Source organism: Pogona vitticeps, chromosome 14 (assembly GCF_051106095.1).
Source record: "Pogona vitticeps strain Pit_001003342236 chromosome 14, PviZW2.1, whole genome shotgun sequence".
Taxonomy (NCBI): Eukaryota; Metazoa; Chordata; class Lepidosauria; order Squamata; family Agamidae; genus Pogona; species Pogona vitticeps.
This window is the reverse complement of record NC_135796.1, coordinates 12,349,570-12,370,576: the sequence shown is the minus strand read 5'-3', so window position 1 is coordinate 12,370,576 and position 21,007 is coordinate 12,349,570. Positions and strand designations below refer to the sequence as shown.

Here is a 21,007-nt window from a genome sequence, read left to right as displayed (position 1 = left end):
GTATTTTTATCCTGACTGATAAGGCTCGGTGTGGAACAAACGTTCCCCTTGCAGATTCTGCGTGCGGCGCTTCTTTTGTACTGCTCGGACAGACGAGCCGAAGAAACCGGGAGCTTTAACGAGCTTTTCCTTCTTTGGGTACTCGGCACAATGTAATTTCTTTGGATTATTTGAAAATGCTGAAGACTGTGCAAACTCCCGCAGGGTCTGGTTCTCTGTGCTAGACAAACTCCTAATTCCATAGACCTGAAACTCGGTTTTTCTGCCTGCTCTGAGCCAGTTATGAGATACCTTACCTCCAAACCAAAAGCCCCTCCATTGCTGATTTTTCGTAACTGGTCAGGTTGTGCCTCAAGTTTTGAAAGGGGCCACCTCAGGAGCAAATGTATGGTTTGCCCCCCCTTGCCCTTGAGACAGGGAACTGAACGTCGCCTGCTTCAACGGAAAGAAAAGGTTGCAATATTTTAATATATCCCTCCCGTATCTGACTGCATGGTCAACCTGCAGTCGGAATTAGAGCTGAGTCAGAGATTTTTCCCCCTCCTTCTGAAAACAGGGAGAGGCAGAGTGTGGAAAGAATGAAAGGTTTCACCAAACATGACTCCCCCTCACCCTTTTTCTTTTGTTCTTGTTTCATAGGTTTAAGTGATTGACTTAATTGGCTGCTATTTTTCCTCAAATAACAAGGTGAGGGCAGAAACCAGTGCAGTGTAGCATTATCGTGAATCCAAGTCAGAATGAGCCTAAGGGGCAAAAGGCATTGCTTAGAGCCGCCTAGAGTGGTCATTTGACCAGATAGGCGGGGTATAAATACAATCAACCAATCAACCAATCAACCAACCAACCAACCAACCAACCAACCAACCAACCAACCAACCAACCAACCAACCAACCAACCAACCAACCAATCAATCAATCAATCAATCAATCAATCAATCAATCAATCAATCAATCAATCAATCAGTCTCTGCCCTCTGGGATCTTCAGGAATCCAAAACCAGAGTGAAAGGATTAGCAACAAGCATCATTTGATGTCCTCATTCGTTGTGAATCCAGTTCAGAATGAGGGTAGGCATAAGACACATGGAATGTCTTCACTCTTGCATCTACATGAAGCCAAATCAAAGGGAGGGTAGGAGCCAAATACGTGGTTTGACTCCTATTCTTTTTGACCTATCGGGGAATGGATTTTCTTTCCTACCCAGAAAATAGCGCAGTGAGAACAGGAATCTCTGATTATTTGGCTTCCGTACAGCATCTGGAAATCACGCAAAAAAAGTACCAAGCAAAAGCCAGGGGTGTGGACAGTACAGTCTTTCTGCCCTCACCAATCTTGAGAGACTATACACAATATAGGTGAAATTTTCCTCCATGGTGTTTTTTTTTTAATCCCATGAAGGTTGAATTTCAGAGATACATAGCGACCACTGTGCTTGGCCCAATTCAAATACATAAATGACAACGCCAGATTTTTGGACAGGCCCCTGGCTACTGGGCCTGCAGATTTCAATTGTTTGCAAAGTGAGAATTTAATACAGATTCGCCTCCTTCTCCAACCGTGCAGAGCAATCGTAATCTTCTTTGAAAAGAATAAACCTTATTGCTGAAGCCCGTATTTGATGTTTACAATAGCTGATTTAAAAAAATACGTTGAGCTGGAAATCCTCAGCCATTTGGGATAAGAGTTTGCAAAGGCATCAAAATGCAATCCCCTGATTGGTGAGAAGCTCTCTAGTGCATCTCTTGGAAACTAATATGTGTGATCAAGATAATATTTAGCAAGGCAGAGGGGGTGGAAAAATCCCTTCTCTAAATTCTCCTGTCTATGCAATTCACGAAGAAGAGAAAATTGTATTAGATGTGCTTCATTCTTTTCTTTTGGGGAAAAAGTTGACGGATAAAGTTCTGGCAGGTTTGAGAAATTGGCAAGATAATATTTTCATCTTGGTTGCAAGCTCAGTCTTTCTCTCTTTGTGGGTTCCCCACACACACACACACCTCCATTTCCGGCATCCCATGAGTATGGTCATTATTCCCTATAGAATAGAGTCCCATTTTATTAGAATCTCATAAACCACATTAGAAGCAGTGGTAAATGATAAAATTTATAATCATCATCGTCATAGAACAGCAGGAAGCCTAAGAATCATCAAGCAGCTCCGCTCAAGGAGGCATTTTGGGGGCTCGAACTCCCAACTGCTTGCTCTGCAGCCAGAGATTTAAACCACTTCGCTGCCCAGCAGTTCATGTGCTTGTAGAGGCGCCTCATGGCACAGTGGTTAAACTGTAGTGTCACTGTCAAAACTCTGCTCATGATCACCATTCGATCTCAGTGGATTCAAGCAAATGGATTGAGGTTCACTCAGCCTTCCCTCCTTCTGAGGTCAATAAAATGAGCGCCCAGCTTGCTGGGGCATGCGGGGGGGGGGGGAAGCAGTGTGTAGCCTGTATAATTAAATAAAGGTGACACATCTGTAAACCACCCAGAGAGAGATTTAGAACTATGGAGTGGTATATCAACACACTTTCCTTCCTTCCTTCCTTCCTTCCTTCCTTCCTTCCTTCCTTCCTTCCTTCCTTCCTTCCTTCCTTCCTTCGTTCTTTCGTTCTTTCTTTCTTTCTTTCTTTCTTTCTTTCTTTCTTTCTTTCTTTCTTTCTTTCTTTCGTTCGTTCGTTCGTTCGTTCGTTCGTTCTTCCTTCCTTCCTTCCTTCCTTCCTTCCTTCCTTCCTTCCTTCCTTCCTTCCTTCCTTCCTTCCTTCCTTCCTTCATTGAAGAACAGGTCTTCATTTCCTTCACAATTTTCATAGCTATGTCTCTATGAATGAATCCAGAAATACATGCCTATCAAAGGCAACAGACCAAAAGTGGGGCAGTCGCCCAAGTGGGTGGGAAAGAGGGAGAAAGCTCTAATTGCTGAGAAAGGGAAATTGTAATTTAGAACACATTTTAGATGGTGTGCCATTCAAGGGGTATCTTCCATCGTTCTGAAAAAAAAAATCAAGAATAGGCCATGTGGTTTACTACTACCCCCCAAACAACAATGCGAAAGCAGAAGCAGGCAATACCTATATTGGAATACTGGAAAAAAAAATCAAGTAAATAGCGAGCTTAAAAAACATACAGACACATACATAGATGTAAACAGGAATGAGTCAGAAGCACAATGCTGTCTTTTTGGAAGATGTTCACTAGCAAACATTTTTGGTCTTGTCAGTTCCATACCTGGGATAGCTGTTTAGGGCTTCTGTTGTAAAATAGCTACAAAGACTTGGTGTAGGTTTGGAATTAAGAAGACAACGCTGGATTTGGGGGAATAGTGCCCCAGATTGTGGTCTCTCTGATACTCAGCAGATTCAGAACTTACAAGCAGGAGGTGTTGGTACACTTGGGAGAATCCCAGCGTTTGCAGAAGTACAAGAGTTGGTTTCAACCCTCTTAGGAGATTTCCAATCTATCTTTGGAAACACCTATCCGTTGCTGGAGAGTAGCAACACGTTATTTAGAATGGAAAATGAGACTCATGGTGCAGTTTTACTGCAAGAGTGCTTCCTGGATAACAGAGTTCCTGTGAGGAAGGATAGACAACACGGCTCATTGGATGGGCACCATTTCTACTGCTGCTTCTTAAAGACCTTTAGCAAGTGTTATGTACTTCAGACGTGGAATGACCTTATCTGGTTCTATCTATGTGTCTGAGATGTTTTTACCCTGCCTTTCTTCCATGATTTAAAGACAGTATTTAAAAGCTAAAAGTTTAAGTGTACAAATATTTTAAAAGAACCAAGCAAATAATGTAACAAAAGTAGTAAATAAAGTCAATACTAAAAACACATTTAAAAGCAACAAGGCACTGCAGTCCATTTAAAAAGCCCTTCTCAGACTGCCGGTCATTGACGGCAACTTGCCTGAAGAGAAGAGTCTTTGCCTGCTGGCGGAAGGACAGCAAAGGTGGGGCCCGGCTGGCCTCCAGTGGGAGGGAGTTCCGAAGTCTGGGAGCAGCGACAGAGAAGGCCCTCTGCTCTGTTCCCACCAAATATACCTGTGCAAGGTGGTGGGACTGAGAGAAAGGGCTTTCCTGCTGATCTTGACACTCAGGTGGGCTCACAAAGGGAGACGTGGCCCTTGTGATAACTTGGCATCAAACTGTTGTAAATCTCCTTTTAAAACCATTGCTTTTGGGTAGAGTATGGCTTGGTACTTCAAGACCAACTAGCAGACTGTATGAAAATACTAGAAAAAAAAGATCAACTAATGGCTAGGGAAGCCAATATTTCATTGTTTTGTTTTTTTAAAACCTTTCCATGTCTGGTAATGGATTTGGGATTAATTTCCCGTTCCATTATTCTGAATGGCTAACCATCAGCAGCTAATTTATTCTTTTAAAAATGTCTATGATATGAATTTGTTTAAATGCTTAAATGAGGTGTGTGTTTTTTTTTTTAAAAAAAATCCATATTACTGTAATTACTGTCGTGCCAAATGTGCACATAAGCTCTAATGTAGTAAGTGAAGTGTATCAAGGGAATAAATACAGTGATTAATGTTCCTGCCAGCGGTGAAAGTCTGGAGAAAAATGGCAGGAGGTGAAAGCCATTTGGGGTGAAACACAGGTCTTCTGTCAACAGCTTGGGCTTATTGTAACCCAGGAGGAGTTCCATTGGCTGGTCCACGATACACCTGATTATTACAAATATTATAACAGAGGCCAAAGCTGGATAAGGGACCCCCATTATCTTAGAACTGTAGAGGTGGAAGGGACCCTCTGGGGTCATCCAGTCCAGCCCCTGTCAAGGAGGCCCAGTGGGGAATCGAACTGCCAACCTCTCACTCTGCGGCAAGATACCTAAGCCACTGAGCTATCCAAGAACGGGACATGTTTGTGGTCTGAGAGAAATGCATTCAGCATATTACCCGAGGTACTTTTGGGGATGCCGTCTTCTAAAAGCTTCCAACCAGTTGATGCAGATGCCATAGTAGAAACGGTCCCACGCTGATCTCAGCAATATGTTTGGGAATTTTTGAAAATTTTGGAAGTAAAACATAGATTGTTCCTGGGTCACGTCTAGAGATGGGTGTGAGCTGCCAGTTTCGTGCTGGTTTTGTTTAGCAGCCAAACAAGTGTTCAGCGCTTCAGAGCCCTGCCTCCTCTAGCGTGTGCCCGCTCAGAGGTAGTGCCCTGAGGAGGCAGGGCAGAGAAGCCAGGCTGCTGCGTCTGAGTGAGTGCCCACCAGGGGAGCCTGGGCTTTGAAGCGCAAAACGTGTTTGCCTGCTAAACGAGCTGGCGTGAACCGCCAAACCAGCAGATTGTGCCCCTCTCTAGATTGACCTCATATCAAAATATATATCAAAAAGTTGCTATTTTGCCAGGTTCGTCACAACATGAAATGCTCTTGCTTGTTGTTTGGGGTGGGGCGAGGAATGCCACTGCACTACGCAGAAATGGGAGCAGTGTTCCTCTCCTTTAGCCCTGAAAAGTAACTATGTTGAAATAAAACAGTTACGTGGAACAAGTTACTTCTGAACTCTGTGATTATGAGATTGGGGCGGGGAGGGCTTTTATGTTCAGCTTGATCTGAAGAGGCCCTTGAGGCTCTTTTAGAGGTCATGCTGAAGAGAGGAACATTTTAACTCATCTGTTAGTCGTCTTGGTCTCAGGGGTTCTAGCTGAAGTGCCACTTAACCATTGAGTAGTTGGAGATAAAATTCCTGATGGGAAATGCTGCAGCCTAACCATGCCCCTAAAAGGAGGGCATCTGAAAGGCAGGTGCCCTTGGAATTTACAGAGCCACCGATGTGTGTTGTGATGAAGGGGCTGAGTATAAATTCCAAGCCACATAAGGACCAGTTGGATCCAAAAGGTTTCCTTTCATACAGGAGGGCCACGCATCCCTCCATGCCCAAAATGGTTTGACCGATATATATTGGGGATGGCGAAGCTGCAGCTTGTCTTCCGGGGAAGAAATAATGAGAACTGCTGCTTGCAAGATGATAATATTTTTTTAAAAAATACCAATAAAAGCTCTATAAGCTGCAACTGTTTCTAAATGTGCCGTGTTCTGGAAGGCTTTGCGCATGTATAGAAAATGGGAGAATGTGTAGCCCTCCATTGTTACTAGTCTGCTTCGATGGCTAGAAGTAAGCTGCAACAACACAACAGCTGAAGTCCTCGCAGTACAGTTGTGAAATGTTTTGTATTAGTCCGTTTCCTTATTTGATACCTTTATGTCCTACCTTTCCTTCCATGAGCAGCTCAAAGTGGCTTCATTGCTCTCCCCATCCCCACTTCATTATCATGAAGACTATGCAGAGTTGATCAGGCTCAGAGAACCGCTAGCCCAAGGCGACCCTAGTGAATTTCATGGCTTAGTTGGGAATTGAATTAGGATTTCCAAAGACTAGCTTGCAGGCAAGTTGGAAGGGACATGAAACAAAGTTAGCCAAAATGCATTGCTCCCGGCTTGGTCGCCTCCCCTCCGTGGATGTGTGGCCTTCAGAGGTTGTGATCCGACTGCATGCCACAGAGGTCCAGTGGGAGACGAGCCGTCGCCCGCCCGTCTGGCTTGAGGAGAGGCTTAGGCAGAGCCTGGCCATGCAAAGAGTTGGAGTCAAGCAAAGGTACCCAGGACTTCACTGTTTTCTGAGCAAATTGGCCTCTGGATCAATCCGAGGTCTTCCTTGTGGCAGAAGCATTTTTAAAAAAATGTGCCCAGGACCCAATTTGCACTTGGTATATTCCCCCCTCACTTCCCTCGATCATGCAGTGCAGCCCATTGTTAACACTCTGACAACTAATAGACGAGCTTTCAACCGGGACAACAGTGGCATTTAACATCTGTACAGTTTTCATCAGGCTGCCTGTACTTCTTTGGCTTTTCGTGGTGCTATGAGAGTCGATGATCACTGGAGTGTAAATCTAACCTGTGGTTCTGATTTCATTAAATAATATGTACGTAACAACAAAAGAATTAGGATTTCTCTAGTCCCAGCCCAACGTTATAAAGCAAATGGGCAAGTGTAGCCTTGCAGATGTTTTGGGGCTGCCATTCGCTGAAGCCTGAGCCACCATAGTCCATCCACAGTGAAGGACATGAGAATTTAATCCCAACAGCGCGTGGAAAACTGCCTGTGCTCAGTGTTGCTCTAAACATTCTTGGACTTCAACTCCCAGAAGACTTTGCCACTAGCTGTGCTGGCCAGGATATCTGGGAGCTGTAGTCCAAAAACATCTGGAGACCCAAGGTTTGGAACCATGGGCCTAAGCACTGGACAACAGTAGTTAACATCTCGGAGTATATTTTTGCCAGGAGGTTTTGGAGACGAGAAAGGTGTGTTTACTCTTACCTTTTTCAAGGTAGATTTTTTGGAAAAACACAACATTTTTGGAAAGCTGATATTTATGTGGATATATTACGCTAGGGACACTGACGATTCTCACTTAGCATTTATATAGAAAGTTTGGCGGGATTATCTCTCTACCATCTCTATCCATTCCGGCTCGGCAGTAATTCTGGGCAGTAGATGATGATTAATATTATAACATTTTAGTGATGTGGAACTGAGTTGGAGATGGTGTGATTCAGCCAAGCATCTAATTCTCCCGCCTTCTTCCCCATCCCAGTCTTATCAAGTTAATCAAGGTTAGCCTGGGGATGCTGGAGGTGTTTCCTTTAAAGTGCTTAAAAAGTGTATGCTCTATTTTGAAGAGTTTTGTGTCGAAATGGCACAGACTCTGCATGGAAATTGTGTATCCTGCACTGAGATACATGTGAATCTACATGCATTTGTCTGTTGTGTCCTTTGTTTCCATTGTACAGGCTGTGAGTGCAGTGGCATAAATAAGTTTTTTTAAAAAAGAAGGTTGGGTGGATAAAATTATAAGGGAGACACAGCATATTCTGTGGCCACAGAGTGACGACTCTGTTGGATGGGGTGGCGGAATGGGACAAAGTAGTTAAAATCCTGTACAGAAGGTGCTTTACACCACAGCATATTTTTTGCAAGTCCTACATAAAATATTGCCCATATTCTTCCAGTTTTGTGTCAGTAGCATCAGATGCTAGATGCACTTTTTAGTCCAAAAGTTCACGGCAAGATGGATTTTTCCAGTTCTTCATACTGGCACATGCCTGACGAAGTGGATGGTCCTGATCCAAGAAAGCTCACAGATCATATCAAAAAAATTTAAGTGGTCTATAAAGGTATCACCTACTCTTGAATGTGTATGCAAGAGTGGGCTCCCTTTTATTTCCGTGGTTCAAGCCACGCTCCTTGCAGATTTCAGATTATTGTGATTTTGCTTCACTTTTTCCTCAATTACTTGGTTTGTTCTTAGGGAACTGAAACAAAGGCTAAAAGTGGCTGAATGCTGGCTCCAATATTTACACCTCAATAGGGTTGTTAGCAGAGTTAAATAGTAACTTAACAAAACCTTGCTCTTTAAAACTGTGGTCAGCTGTAATTTTATTCCATTCATGATGTAATATTTGGAACCAATTTGTGATTATCTCATAGGTTGAACTTTTTAACAGCACTAAGTTCTCTGACTGGTTCCCATTTCATCTTCTCTTTTCAAAGGGACCCTTTGGAATCTGTCATCCTATGAGCCCCTGAAAATGGTGATCATCAACCATGGTCTCCAGACGCTGACCAATGAAGTGATTATTCCCCATTCTGGTTGGGAAAATGAGCCAAATGAAGACTCAAAACCTCGAGATGCGGAATGGACAACAGTCTTCAAGAACACTTCAGGATGTCTGAGGTAAGACTGGAGCAAGGTGCTCATACCATTTTTCTGTATTCTGAAGATGATAGATGGAACAGTAGAGAAAATCTATGGTGGTGCACAAGATCTGTATTTATATTAAAAAAAATGGATTTTGGTGTACAAAATCTTACTACTAGAGTTTTTTTAACCACCTGTACTCAGGAATATATCCAAATATGTAACTATTCTTTGAATTCCTGATTTGAAATTTGCCATCATTAGTTTACAGTGTAATCAAGTGTATCAATGCATGTGAGATACAGTGACTTGAAGGAAAATCATTCATTCATTCATTCATTCATTCATTCATTCATTCATTCATTCATTCATTCATTCATTCATTCATTCATTCCTTTCTTCTTGAAAATGATCCAAGGTGGCTTAGACCATTAAAAGACAATGTTTAAAGCTAAAAAAAAGTAAATATATAAATACTAAAAAGGATCAGATGAAAACCACACTGAAAAGTGGTAAACAAAAGCGACGACAAAAATACATTCAAAGCAGTATGGCACAACAATCCATTAAAAAAACCCACTCAGTCAGTCAGTCATTGAGAAAAAGCCTGTCTGAAGATAAAAGTTTTTGTCTGCTTGCGGAAGGACAGCAAAGATGGGGTCTGTCTGGCTTCCAGTAGCAGAGAGTTCCAAAGTCTAGGAACAGCCACAGAGAAGGTCCTCTCCCGAGTCCCCAACATGCCTTTGCCTTGGTCCCTGTGTGGGTTGCCCCATCTCACTCTATTCATTGTTGTATCATGACTGAAAACTCCTTGGAGCAATGAACCATAATTTCCCATTGGTCATTTCTTCCAAATGCCCAATTTGCTTGTTTCTTAGGGAGGTGCAGGTCAAAATGTCCATAGAGGAAATCCCAAACATAAAATTCCTCTTGCATCCTCCTCCAAGGGTAGGAAACAGACCCTTTTTTTCATCTGCAGAAGTTCTGTGCAATATGGAGTTTCAGCAGAAACTGAGCTGAAATAAATTGATCGACCTCATTTCAACCATCCCCTTGTATTTTCATCTTGTCTTTTGGACCAAAAATAATCCACCACATATCTCTCGCGCTTCCAAAACTCCCATGTAGACATCACCTAGTAATAGAGGCAGTAACAAATTCATGATTGATCATCCATGCAAGAAACAAATGGATGGATATTTTTGCCCTCTCCATGTAAAGAATCTCTGGAAAAAAATAAACTTGAATGGGAAAACTTCAGGATCATATTGCAGATTTTCAGTTGAGCAGAGACTGCTAGATCTAGTCTCCATAACTCTGTATGAAATATATTTGTATCCCCATCTTATTAAAGTCAGTGTTCTGCGTTGCTTGTAATCATGTGCTCTCAAAGACAGGAAAAGGGTGGAACTAATAAAATAACATTTTAAATCAACTTGCTCGAAAGAATCAGAAACATAGCTACCTTAAAGCAGCTCGAACCACATATTTGTCTAGCTGTCTGTATACAGCCTATGTTGACTGGCAGCCCTCATTTCACATTGAAGTGTTTTCCAATCCTTCTTGCAGATGCTGAGATATAATCTTTGTTACTGAGCTATTTTAACTATTATGTCAATAAGGATAGATTTTTTTAAAAATCTAAAAGCAACCAGAATTGCAGAGAAAGGGCTTAATGGCAGGGTTGGCATGGGAGGGGGGGTTGGAGGGGAGAAATGAAAGATAAGGTCATGAGAAAATAAACGAAGTGTGAATTTTGCATTCGGAAACTTTTGGGACTCTAAACTCACCTATGTCCACAATCCTTCCGAATTAAAATTCTTGAACATGCAAACCTCAGTGGATTGGGAGAGCCATCACCATGTCCCTTATCTCACATGTGGGTTATTTGCCCTTGTCCCTTTCCTGACATGCAGGTTTTCTAGTGGGAAATGCCAGCCCTGATAGCCTGTTCCTTTTGTAATCTTGGGGATCAACTTCTCTGATGTCTTCCGAGCCTTCTGTAACCCCGGGGGCCAGCAGAGAACTTGCCCTGCTGACACAATGCCCTATTTTTGGCAGCCTGCTGGTGTGGGTCACACCTTCCTAAATGGGCCAGTTGTTAGCGCGGCGAGGCTTGGAAATGAGCTGTAGCAGATTTAGAGCTCCTTTCGTCCATGAGATCATGCACTCTTGAGCACATACCACTCCAAGGCAAGTAAACGTTCGCCCGCAGACTGCTTAGAGGCTTGGTCTGGTTACCCAGAGTGAGATTTTCCTTGGTACAGTGCACAGAATGTTAAAAATGTGGCAGCTTCTCGTTTGTGTCAGCGTCTTGTCTGGGGGGGACAGGGAATCGATAAGCTGTTTTCATGTCCCTTTTGAAGACACTAGTAGAGCAATATCTCACATCCGTGGAAGAGAATAAGATTCTTATGGAAAGCTCCATTTTGCATGTCCTTTGCATCCATCCGTATGAGATGTCCACAAACGCAAGAGTTCTTTGGAGATGATTGTTGTCCACCTTCTGTTTCATGAATGAAATGGCTTCCGGCTGCTGTCTTCTTTTCAACCCAGCCCTGCTTAATTTGGACTGAAATCAATTCAGCAGACCTCTTGTGCCGACTGATTTAGGAGATCTGCTGTGGTTTAGAACTTGAAGGTCTGATCTTTGATCCGTGCAGGGGGTTCCTGCATTGAGGCAGACCGCCACTATTCCATGCCTCGCGGCTGTGGCCGGTTTGTCACTTCTAGGCTGAGCGTCTAGTGATGAGTCTGTCTCTCTGTTTTGCCAGGCTGTCTATTCAGTAGCAGGTACAGTCTGCTACTAGGACTGCATTCAAAGCTTTGCCAGATGATAAAACCTTCATGTGCTTTCACCCTGCGGGTGCAGGATTTGAGAGCCAAGAGCTATGGAGAATTTTGTGGAGGATAATGGTCACAGAATACAGATACAACAAACCCTTTTAAAAAATGTAATTGGAATTCCTCCAGTCTTGTTATAGCATTTGCGTACGTGTGGAAAAATTGAACTCTTCTGTCCACGAACATAAAAAGGGTCCTGGTGAGACCAAATGCTAGATCAGCATCCTTTTCCCCCCCTTTGTGGCCAACCGAGTACCGTAGGAGCATGTCTTGGTTTTATACCTTCTTTCCAAAACTCCACTGCCCCATTTGAAGTGTGAAAGGGGGGGGGAGAGTTTTGCTTTCCCCATTGGTTGCCACTCCTCGCAATTTGGCCGAACACTCCGATTTAAGAACATTTGGCCTCTCATTTACCTAATTGGCAGCTTCAACTCAAGTAGACCTATTGAAGCAATGGGATTTATATATACATTGCCTTAGAATTCAGCAACTGATTTAGTAGATCGACCATAGTTAGTACTGAGCCTCGTGTCTCAGTGGTTAAACTGCAGTACTGCAGCTGAGTCTCTTCTCATAACCTGAGTTCAATCGCGACAGGCTCAGATAGGCAGCTCAAGGTTGTCTCGGCCTTCCACTCTTCCAAGGTTGCTAAATTTAGTACCCAGCTTGCAGGGGAGAGGCAAATGTGTAGCCTGCATCATCATGTTATAAACCACCCAGAGAGTGCTTTAGCGCTATGGGGCAGTATATAACCCGCACACTTGGCTTTTGTTTTAGAACTGAACAATTGAATTTAACTTGAGAGGAGATACCATTATGTGAGCCACAATTTCCTTTTGCCAGCTCTGCCTGGCCTTATGAATATTTCATTTATATATTTACTTGTCACCATCTTGCTTTTCTTCACAATGAGCTCACAGCAACATACATCTTCTCTTTCCCCAGCGTGTCTTCTGTGAGGTACAGTCAGGCTAAGGAGAGTGTCACCAGTAGAGCAACGATGTGTGTACTGTATTTCCACCCCACCTCACCCCCGCATGTGTGTTTTAAGACTGGGTTTTAAGTGGTTTTCCTTTCGAAGGATTTATGCTTTAATTTTATTTGCTTGGCACTTCGCCTCCTGTCCCCACTTGCGAGAGGAAGCTCGGATATAAATCGAATTTAACAAAGAAAATAAAGATGAGAAGCACGGATTTCTCAGAGCAACCGATGTACGCCAAGGGTGCGAGCACGTCACATTTCAGGCCTATTTGACTTGGGAATCTTTTGCCTAAAACATGATGTTTGGTGTTCGTGTTTCCTTTCTTTCGCCTCCCCTCCCGCTTTCTTGCTCTGCTTTTGAATCCTTCTGCTTTTATGACAAGGGCTAATAGTTCGTACAAAGCTAATAAAAAGGAACTGCGTTATACCTTGTAGAGCACTGGAGTGTACTTCAGACCCATTTCCACTGATTAATATGTACCTTCAGACAGTTTTGTTCATTTCCATATCCTTGGGCTGCGGTCTTTAAATTGCGCTTTCCGTCCCCCAGGGAGTAACTTTATAAATGGAAAAGGTAATGAGAATCGGCCTGAGAGGAATGATCATCAGCTCCATAAGAGAGGCCAGAGCCTTCTGGGTGGGATCCTGACACAGTAATTGCACGCTGACGTGCACCCCACTCCTCTTATTGCTGTCCAAGGAAGGAGATAGCGGATGTGGTGGGGGGCTGAAAGGTTTAGCTGAGTGAGCATTAGATTCAGTGCCTACGGCAGACATTAAATTGATCGTTAACAGATAAAGGTAATCTACGCCAGAGATTGTCAACCCCAGGTCCGCGGCCCAGTCCCGGTCCATGGCCTGAGCCGGACTGGGCCGCAGAAACAGACCTATGGCCCTCCTGCATGCACTCCCCTCCCCGCAACTGCTTTGCACACATGCACGCATGCCAGTGCTGACGTGAGTGCTCCCCCACCCCTTCGCGCATGTGCCCAAGCGAAGGGGTGGGTGTGCAGTTGTGCAGGTGTTCCTGTGTGCAAAGGGGTGGGGGGAGCGCTTATGCCGCCACTGGGGCTCATGTATGCTCCCCCGCTGCTTCGTGCATGCGCCTGAGAGCACGCCTGTGCCCACCCACACGAGCTCGGTGTGTGTGTGCCCCACATTCCTCAGAGGCTCAGTGGGTCCGCAGTCCCATAAAGGTTGGGGACCGCTGATCTACACTACAACATTTTTACCCTCCCCCTCTCACTGCTGCCATTATCATCTAAATCCATTTTTTAATGATCTGTGCACAAGATTCCTCTCTCTGTTGACTGGTTTTTGATTTTCTTTAACGAAGCTCACACTTAGGGGGCAGATGGGAAAGAGGTTGGGAGGTTTTCCGACACCATTCCTGATGTGGGCACTTAGGACCTGCCATAATTGCAGACGTCTGGGTATCTAAGAAGAGGAACATGGTCCTGTTTGGTCGGAGACAAGCAGCATCTCATAAACATGTTTTGGTCTGGATATTATGCTGCAAGCAATTGTCTTAACTCCTCCTCTGCTTTTGAGATTAGAAGCCATGTGTTTTCTCCAAAAATTAATCGGAGGGCTCTTCCAATTCAGATGCTCAAAAACCTTCAAGGAAGGTGGAGGGTTTGAAATAATGCTGAGAGGGCCCACCTCCCTTCATTGTATCATGAACAAAGAAAAGGCAGTGGGAGTCTCCACTCGTTTCAAAACTCAGAGCTGGAGCGCACAGTACTGTATGAGCATGTGCCTTATCCAAGTCTTTTATAACATAGGCTGAGTAAACATTTGATGTGGGAAATATGCTGCCTCCAACCCTTCTATTGCCATTGTTTGAGCTCTTTCATTTTGGGAGCAGGGGTGGCAGTTCTCAGAATCCTCCACCAACACAGAGGATTGAACTTCCAACCTGTGACTTTGAGAAACCCACCGTTTCCAAGTCCTGCACTCTGTACTTGCCTCAAGTGGAGGATGATCATGTGGAGAGCATCCAATGCCCCAATTGCTACCTAGAGGTGGAAGGCCATAGTGGATGGACAGGGGAGGTCATGTGAATGTGCCCTCATCTGTATTCCTCCACTTCCATCCTCTACTCCCCTGAATCTGTATTACTGAATGTCTGGATTAAGGGCACCTTACGTGACCACAGCTTGATGATATCGGTGGCGCAGCAGTCCTGATCTCGATTGGGTCCAAAATGTCTGAATGGGGTGATCTTCTCCTCCCCTCGAAGCTTGACTTGGGATGGTGGGGTTGTAATCCAGTTCAGAGGGTTGGAGACAGGTGGACACAGTTGAGAGAGTGGATAAATTTTGGAATTTAGGACAAAGAAACCAAAGTACATCCTGTCCTGGCTGGATAGCACAGTGGGTTAGGTTTCTGGCTGCGGACCCAGTGGTTGGAAGTTCGATCCCCCCACTGTGCCTCCTGGGAGTAGAGACAGCCTTTGTAGCCGTGGGCTAGCAGTACATTCCCCGGGTGCCCTCCAAAGAACATTACAATGAACTATTTCCGTGTATTCTGTACCTAGGAAACCCTGGAAAGTGTAGCCATAAATCAGAATCAACTTGACAGCACACTATTATTAGAAGCCATAGTCAAAACACAAGGTTCCTCAGCTTGTTGTGCTGTTCCAGTCCCATCACACAGTTCCTTCCTCCTCTTGATTGAGAAAACTAGTTGTATGTGATTTGGGGAGCAAGGGTTTGCAAGCAGTCATTTTCTTCTGAAATGGAGATAGAAACCACGTTCCGAAATGGAGTTTTCAATTTCCAGTTTGGAAGCAAAACATGTTTCCTTCCGGCAAGGAGGGGAAGAAGTGAATTACAGAATACGAAGGGTGAGGAATGTTACATCAGAAATTGTCTAAAGAGAGGAGACGAAGAAGGATTTTGTAATCAGGAAACAGAACGGAAACGTTCCTTTTAGGGGAACGGACTTAGCATGCATGATTTGGAATGGCAAAAGCTCACCATCTCTGTCCCTGGCATACCCAGATAGAACTGGAAAACCATAGCAGTCCATGTAATCCAGAGTAGTTCCCCAACATCATCCCCAACAAATGTGCCAACAATAATGGGAGTTGTAGGCCAGTGACAGGTCATGAATCCAAGTTGGTACAGAGCTAGACCGGAGATCTAACTTGGCATAGGTGCAGTTGGGTACACATGTCCTTCCACCTTGATGGGGAAGCAAAGCCGGATTTTCTCCGGCTAGGCCTCGGACTGCTTTTTGATCAAATGTTTCCCCGTCGTCGCGCATTCCGGCTTGCAAATGCAAAGCGATGTTCTTGGTGAGGAGTTCAGATTATTAAATCTGTTGATGTCGATGATGCCTTGGTGTGATAAATAAATGAATCTGTGCGCTGTGCTGTACCAAGCATACCACCAACAGGGCGCACGCCAGCCGAGAATAAATTTTTCTCAGCCATCTGTTCAAGCCGTCTTTTGCATTAGATTCCCTTTTTACTGTTGCCGAGATGACCTAGAAAGCCAAGCTTTGATGAATGGTGCTAACTGCAAATTGTGAAATAGCGCATCGCTGTTTGAAGCATTGGGGGGGGGGGGAGGAATACATATTTTATTTGTTTTGTTCTAAGGTATGGGCGTCCTCTCTTCCTTGATCACATACCGGGCCTCACTGGAGAAATCCGAACTGTGTTGGTTCTATAAAACAGGGGGACGAGAATGGGTAGAGGACAGAGAGGGAGCTCATGGTCAAGCAGGTTTCAAAATAACTTGGAGAACAATTTGCAGCCTCTCTGTTGCACAACTGCAAGAATGCAAAGGGCAACAGTTGTGAATCTCGCCACAAAAAGCGCTACCAAGCACGCCGCCATTCAAACAAGTACATGTATGAATTACATACAAAACATAAAACGTTAAATACAAGCAATGCACTGAATACAGTGGTTTAAATTGCACAGTCAGTCAGCAGTTAAATACAAACAGCGTATACTGTAGACAGCATGGCAGGATTCCAAGTAGGCACTTGTTTTCCGGGTGCCCTTTAATTTCTCATGAGATATGCTTTGCAGGTGCAATCTGCAGAAGAAATTTAAAGAGCTTATCCAGAGCTTATACTTACTGCTTGTATACTGTGTATATTTAACAGTTGGAGGCAGTGTATTCTTTGTTCTTAATCTACTGGATTGCATTCTTCCCATACATGTACTTCCCACAATGCCTTTGTAGCACTTGTAGCACAGTTAATTTTATTTATTATACAGTCATGCCCTGCTTGATGACAATAATCTGTTCCGTTAAAATCGCTGTTAAGCGATATCATCGTCAAGCGAAAGTAAAAAAAACTCATTGGAATGCTTTAAAAACCGGCTAATGTGTTCCATTGTAAAGGGAAAATCCTCCATAGGGGAAGCCATTTTCGATCTTTGTCTTCCGGAAATAGGTCCGGAAAATAGCAGGAGGCCATTTTTAAAACCCAACAATCAGCTGTTTTTGATCGTTGTGAAGTGAAAAATCGGTTCCCAAAGCAGGGACTGATTCAATGTAAAGTGAAAAAACCCCATTGAATCGTTGTTTTGCAATTGCTATAGTGATCGCAAAAAACTAATCGTAAAGCGATTTCGTCGTCTAACGGGGTCATCGTGAAGAGGGGCACCGCTATATATTGCACCGTCTAGTGGCATTGCTGCTACTTTGGGTGGTTTCCAACAGTAATATAAATATAAAAAGCACAAGCACACCACACCAAACCCACAAATATAAAAATATAAAATAAAAGAAGAAGAACACTCCTAAAAACACAAGATGGCTGCAACGGACAAGATACAAACCACAAAGTATAATGGCCAAAAACAAGGCTAAGTGGTAAACAGTTATAGAGGCAGTGTAGCCTGAAAAGCTTATCTTAAAACCGGTGTTTGTATGTGCTTTTTGAATATTAGGAGGGAAAGGGCCTGGTGCACCTCCACAGGTATGAAGAGGTGGCCACCACAGAGAAGGTCCAGCTTCTAGCGGTAGACCTCCTGGCCTCCCTTCATGGGGCCACCTGCAGCATCAAAGCCTAAGAGGTGCAAGAGGCATGGAAAGCTGATCTTAAGGAGAGGCGTTCCAATAGGGAGCGATAAGATGATGGTGGCAGTCATGAGGGTGGCGGTGGTGATGATTCGCAGTGCTTGTGAAATTTGCCCAGGAAGTAATTCTGAGTAGCTGGTGGTTGTCCCAACTCATAGCAAACCTTCTTAGAGCACTGTACAAGCTGACCGGGTATTCATCTTGGTTTCTAGAGCAGCTTCTTTCTCTTCTTTTTTTTTTTGGCTTTAGGGCAGCCTGAACTGAAAGCACCACACTCCACACTTCCAGCTACATGCGTTCACACTCATTACTTATTTTGAATCTTATTTTAAGGCCAAACAAGGCAGAGCCAGTTGACACGAGCAGAGAAGGAATACATTTTAATGGATGTGTTTTTCTTCTTCTCCAAAAGACAGGCAGTGAAACACAAATAATGGAGTAAAAGGTTCCATTTTTTTTCATGCCATCTAGGAATTATGGAACTTGTAGTCACATACATCTGGAGGACAGCCGGTCGGGGAAGCTTGAATAAGGCTGTATCAACTTAAGCAAGCTAATGAGCCTTGCCAGTTAGTCGTGATTAATGTCTAGAAAAGCCTTTGGGAGTTAGAGATTTCAGGAGGTTCTGTTTCATACATCTTCCCTGTTTTCCTATTCTTGAGCTAACCTAACAGCGCAGACCCATAATAGCATAATATATATTCTTTGTGTCTCTGCCTTCAGACATCCCACTCAGGCAAGGCAGGGTGATCTCAAGACTGGCAGAAAGAGAAGGGAGAAAAATCAATAAATCTTTTGACTATGAGAAAGAGAGATGCCTCTTTGAGCATCTCCCAGCTTGGCTGGTCTGGGAGAAGCACATAGATATGCTCTGTGTGCGGGGGAGTATGTGTGTGTGCTGCTTTTTAAAACTTTGTTAAAAGAAATATTGGATTTATTTTACCTGTTTGAAGCTAAGCGGACGAAGGAGAGAGTATTAAGAATGCCAGGGGCTTTATTTAAATGGCAGCAAAAACGACCAGCTTGTGCCATCAGGGTATATATATGGTTGTCAAGCAGCTGACTTTCTGAAAATAAGCATGATAGGGTCTAGTCAGTGCCTGGCTTGGGGGGGGGGACATTGCCTGGGGGCCTCCCTGCCATGAAATTCATGGAAGAAAGTCCAGATACCCTTTACATACCAGTAACAAACACGAATGTGGATTCTTATGCAGCCAGAAGGCCACCACCAGTTCACAAGACAGAGGTAACAGCAGGCGTGTCCAAGTTGTAAAGCTATGTAAGATTATGTAGCTGTGGATCCAGAGGCTGGGTGTTCAGTTCCCCACTGTATGTCCCAGAAGAGCCAGCCTGTGTGGCCTTGGGCAAGCTGCATAGTCCAGAGCACCTTCAGAAGAAGGGAATGAATGGAAAACTTGAGTACTCTGAACCTAGAAACTCTGAAAAGAGTAGCTGTAAGTCAGAATTGACTTGAAGGCACATCATCGTCATCATCATTTTGGCAAGAGTTTTTGACATCCAAGACTTTAAGAGATGCAAGTCTAATTCTCTCCCTTTCCCTCCCTCCCCCCCTCTGTGTGTGTGTGTGTGTGTATGTGTGTGTGTGTGTGAGAGAGAGAGAGAGGGGGGGGGGAGAGAGAGAGAGAGAGAGAGAGAGAGAGATCCAAGACTGGCCTGCACTTACTGTTTCTTTTTAATCTTTGGCAGTATCTATGCACATCTTTGGCCAGTATAAGAAATTCTGTGTTAGAATGCCTGGGTTTCTTCCAACATGTCCTTCTATTTGCAGACAGTTGTGATCCGCCAAGAGAGGACAAATAATTTTCTTTTATTGCCATTGATTCTCTCTCCCCTTCATGCCCCTAATCCTCCTGGAAATGTATCTGGTGACTGTCCAGAATGGTGTGGGAGGAGGCAGAAGATGTGGGGATCTTCTCCCTTGTAGTCCCCCTGTAGGAGCATCTGCTTGTTGAAAGCTCTTGTGTTTTTGAAAGGCATTATATGAAAGGAAGGGTGCCAGTGATTAAACCCTGCTCCCTGAGCCTGTAGGAGCCCCAGATGTGGATTATTCCCTACATATCGAGTGCCTGCATGATAGAGCGCTACACCTTGGTTGGTTGGTTGGTTGGTTGGTTGGTTGGTTGGTTGGTTGGTTGGTTGGTTGGTTGGTTGGTTGGTTGGTTGGTTGGTTGGTTGGTTGGTTGGTTGGTTGGTTCGTTGGTTGGTTAGTTTGGTTGATTGGTTGGTTGGTTGATTGGTTTGGTTGATTGGTTTGATTGATTGGTTTGATTGATTGGTTTGATTGGTTTGATTGGTTTGATTGGTTTGATTGGTTTGGTTTCAGGGACTTGGAGTTCTAGTAAACAAAGCAAGAAATCCTGTAAGCTTTGTGTTTGCCTGCTTCAGCTACTCTGATTACAGCAGCATCCACCTAAGGAGCCTTGGGTTCAGTTGGTGTGGATGCTCTGATGTGTGATCAAGGTGTGATTCAGACTCTAGAAGCCATCACATTTCTCTTGGGCCCTGGTTTATGGTATCTGGGGTGGTGTATGTGAGAAACTGAGGCCCAGAAGGAGAGCAACCTGGACTATGGGTGTTGTTATTGCCAGGGAAATGCTTCTTTTCCTGTTTATTCTCACTGTTGCCATCCAGCTTCTTCAGGGAAGGACTGTCGCTCCGTGGACAGACGGCACTTTGTGTTCCAAAGGTCTTAGGTTTTCTAGCATGTATTGGTGAAAAGTAGGATGTGCTTGGAAAGATCCTTCTGAGATCTTAGAAAACTGCTTCCTCCAACATTTGATTCAGAGGGACATGAAGTGTCTGAGTTGAGTTCTTTTGGAACTTCCCAGGTTTCTTTAAGAGAACTGTTTCCAAACCTGGGTCTCTAGATGGGCTGTAACTCCCACCATTGCAACTTTTGACTGTGTTGTCTAGGGATTATATGGGATGCAGTCCTGCAGCTCTGGGGATCGACTGTTAGGAATGTTGTTTTCAGTATTGCTGTTAATGTTCCAAGAGGCACCCAGCAAAAAGCTGGATCTCCATGCATGATTGTACATCTCATAAGGCAGCGGTTCTTTTGTTGTCGTCTGCTGAATAAAGAACACTGGAGTTGAAGGAACTTCTTAATTAGCTCCCAGATCATCTGCAGGATCATGGCATATGGCTGTCCCGAGGCTTATTGCATGGGCAAGAGAGTATAATTCTTGTCACTCTTAAGAATTTTTCAAGTTCAACCTGACGGCCCCTGATGTTTCAGTTGCAATAGCAATAAATTATGCATTGGTTTCAGCTGCAGAGTAGCGGTCTGGTTTCACAAAGTCCTTTTTCACTTCACAATCAACAGGAAAGTGGAAATCGCAAAGTTGTACTCTAGTACTGCATCACCTTTTGGCACATCCTCAGTTCATGTCA

The 21,007-nt window shown here is 44.0% G+C and overlaps 1 protein-coding gene across 19 annotated transcripts in view; it reads left to right on the top strand.

Moving 5' to 3' along the window:
- The window catches only part of ARVCF (ARVCF delta catenin family member), a 456,576-nt gene that overhangs the window by 336,738 nt on the left and 98,831 nt on the right, over nucleotides 1-21,007 (top strand). For all 19 annotated transcript variants that reach the window (XM_072983699.2, XM_072983702.2, XM_078381689.1 and 16 more), the window contains one exon: nucleotides 8,576-8,759. In XM_072983699.2, the coding sequence (XP_072839800.2) occupies nucleotides 8,576-8,759 (184 nt within the window). The remainder of the gene's footprint in view (nucleotides 1-8,575; nucleotides 8,760-21,007) is intronic.